The following is a 1115-nucleotide window of genomic DNA, read 5'->3' on the forward strand; positions in this document are numbered from 1 at the left end:
AGAAAACAAATTCCTGGTTGCTGAACCATCCTTTAAAACTTGGCCACTGACAACTAATTGTATGGCTTTCCTAAACCATGGGTAAAAGAGAGCATAAATCAAAGGGTTCATGGCTGAGTTATAATAAGCACACCAGCAGCAAATCTCATAAATATAGGCAGGGGTGATGAAGCCCATGTAAGCATCAATTAATGAATCAATGCTGTATGGTAACCATGAAATCATAAAGGCCACCACTGTGATCCCCAGGGTCTTAGCTGCTTTTCTCTCTCTCCTGGCCACTCTGCCTTTGTAACTTTCCGATGATGACTCTGTTTTGCTACTAGTCGTTTCAATCTTTTGAGCCTGTTTTCTAGCCACAATGAAAATATGACTATAGAGAATGATCATAACAAGGGTTGGTATAAAGAAGGATAAAAAATCTATCACCACCCAGTTTTGATTTACAACAGCCTGACAACCACCTATACAGTTGAGGGCACGAGATAATTCTTCCAGTCCATCATCATTGGCTCCTGTGTAGAACAGGGCACCGCTGTACACAACAGGCAGGATCCAGGAGATGCCGATGCACATTCGGGACACAGACACAGTGAACTTGGTCGGGTAGACCAGAGGGTCAGTGACAGCGATGTACCTGTCGATGGAGATGAAGCACAAGTGGAAGAGAGAAGAGTAGCAAAACGCCGTATCACAGCACGTGTGGAAAGTACAAAAACCAGCCCCAAAGTACCAGCAGCTCTCCACGGACCTGACCATGCTGAAGGGCATCACGGTCACACCCACTAAAAAGTCAGCACAGGCCAGGGAGGCGATGAGGAAATTGGTTGGAGAGTACAGCTGCTTGAAATGCAGGATTGAAATCATCACCAAGAGGTTTCCAAACACAGCGAGCACAGCCCCACAGCCAAAGACCACGTACAGAAGCACGCGGGGTCCAGGGGAGTAGGGAGACTTGACACAGGATCCGTTCATGTTCTCATAGCAGAGCTGCACGGGGGTGGACAGGGACTCGCTGCTGCTCACATTGGGATACATGCTTTCCTTCTCGATTATCACCAAAAACATTCGATTCAAATTTTCAATACTCCTGTTAAAACACACACAAATAGCTA

At 46.2% G+C, this 1115-nt stretch overlaps 1 protein-coding gene across 1 annotated transcript in view; it reads right to left on the bottom strand.

Annotated features, from left to right (window-relative positions):
• Nucleotides 1-6: 6 nt before the first annotated feature.
• LOC101652068 (trace amine-associated receptor 6) overlaps nucleotides 7-1115 on the bottom strand; it is a gene marked incomplete at its 3' end in the record, with an annotated part of 33454 nt that continues 32345 nt past the window's right edge. Inside the window, exon 3 of the mRNA XM_013004524.3 lies at nucleotides 7-1090. Coding sequence (XP_012859978.3) covers nucleotides 7-1090 — 1084 coding nt within the window. The remainder of the gene's footprint in view (nucleotides 1091-1115) is intronic.

The sequence above is a fragment of the Echinops telfairi genome, unplaced genomic scaffold (assembly GCF_000313985.2).
Source record: "Echinops telfairi isolate 266 unplaced genomic scaffold, ASM31398v2 ScPeMD7_3533;HRSCAF=4204_0, whole genome shotgun sequence".
Lineage (NCBI taxonomy): Eukaryota > Metazoa > Chordata > Mammalia > Afrosoricida > Tenrecidae > Echinops > Echinops telfairi.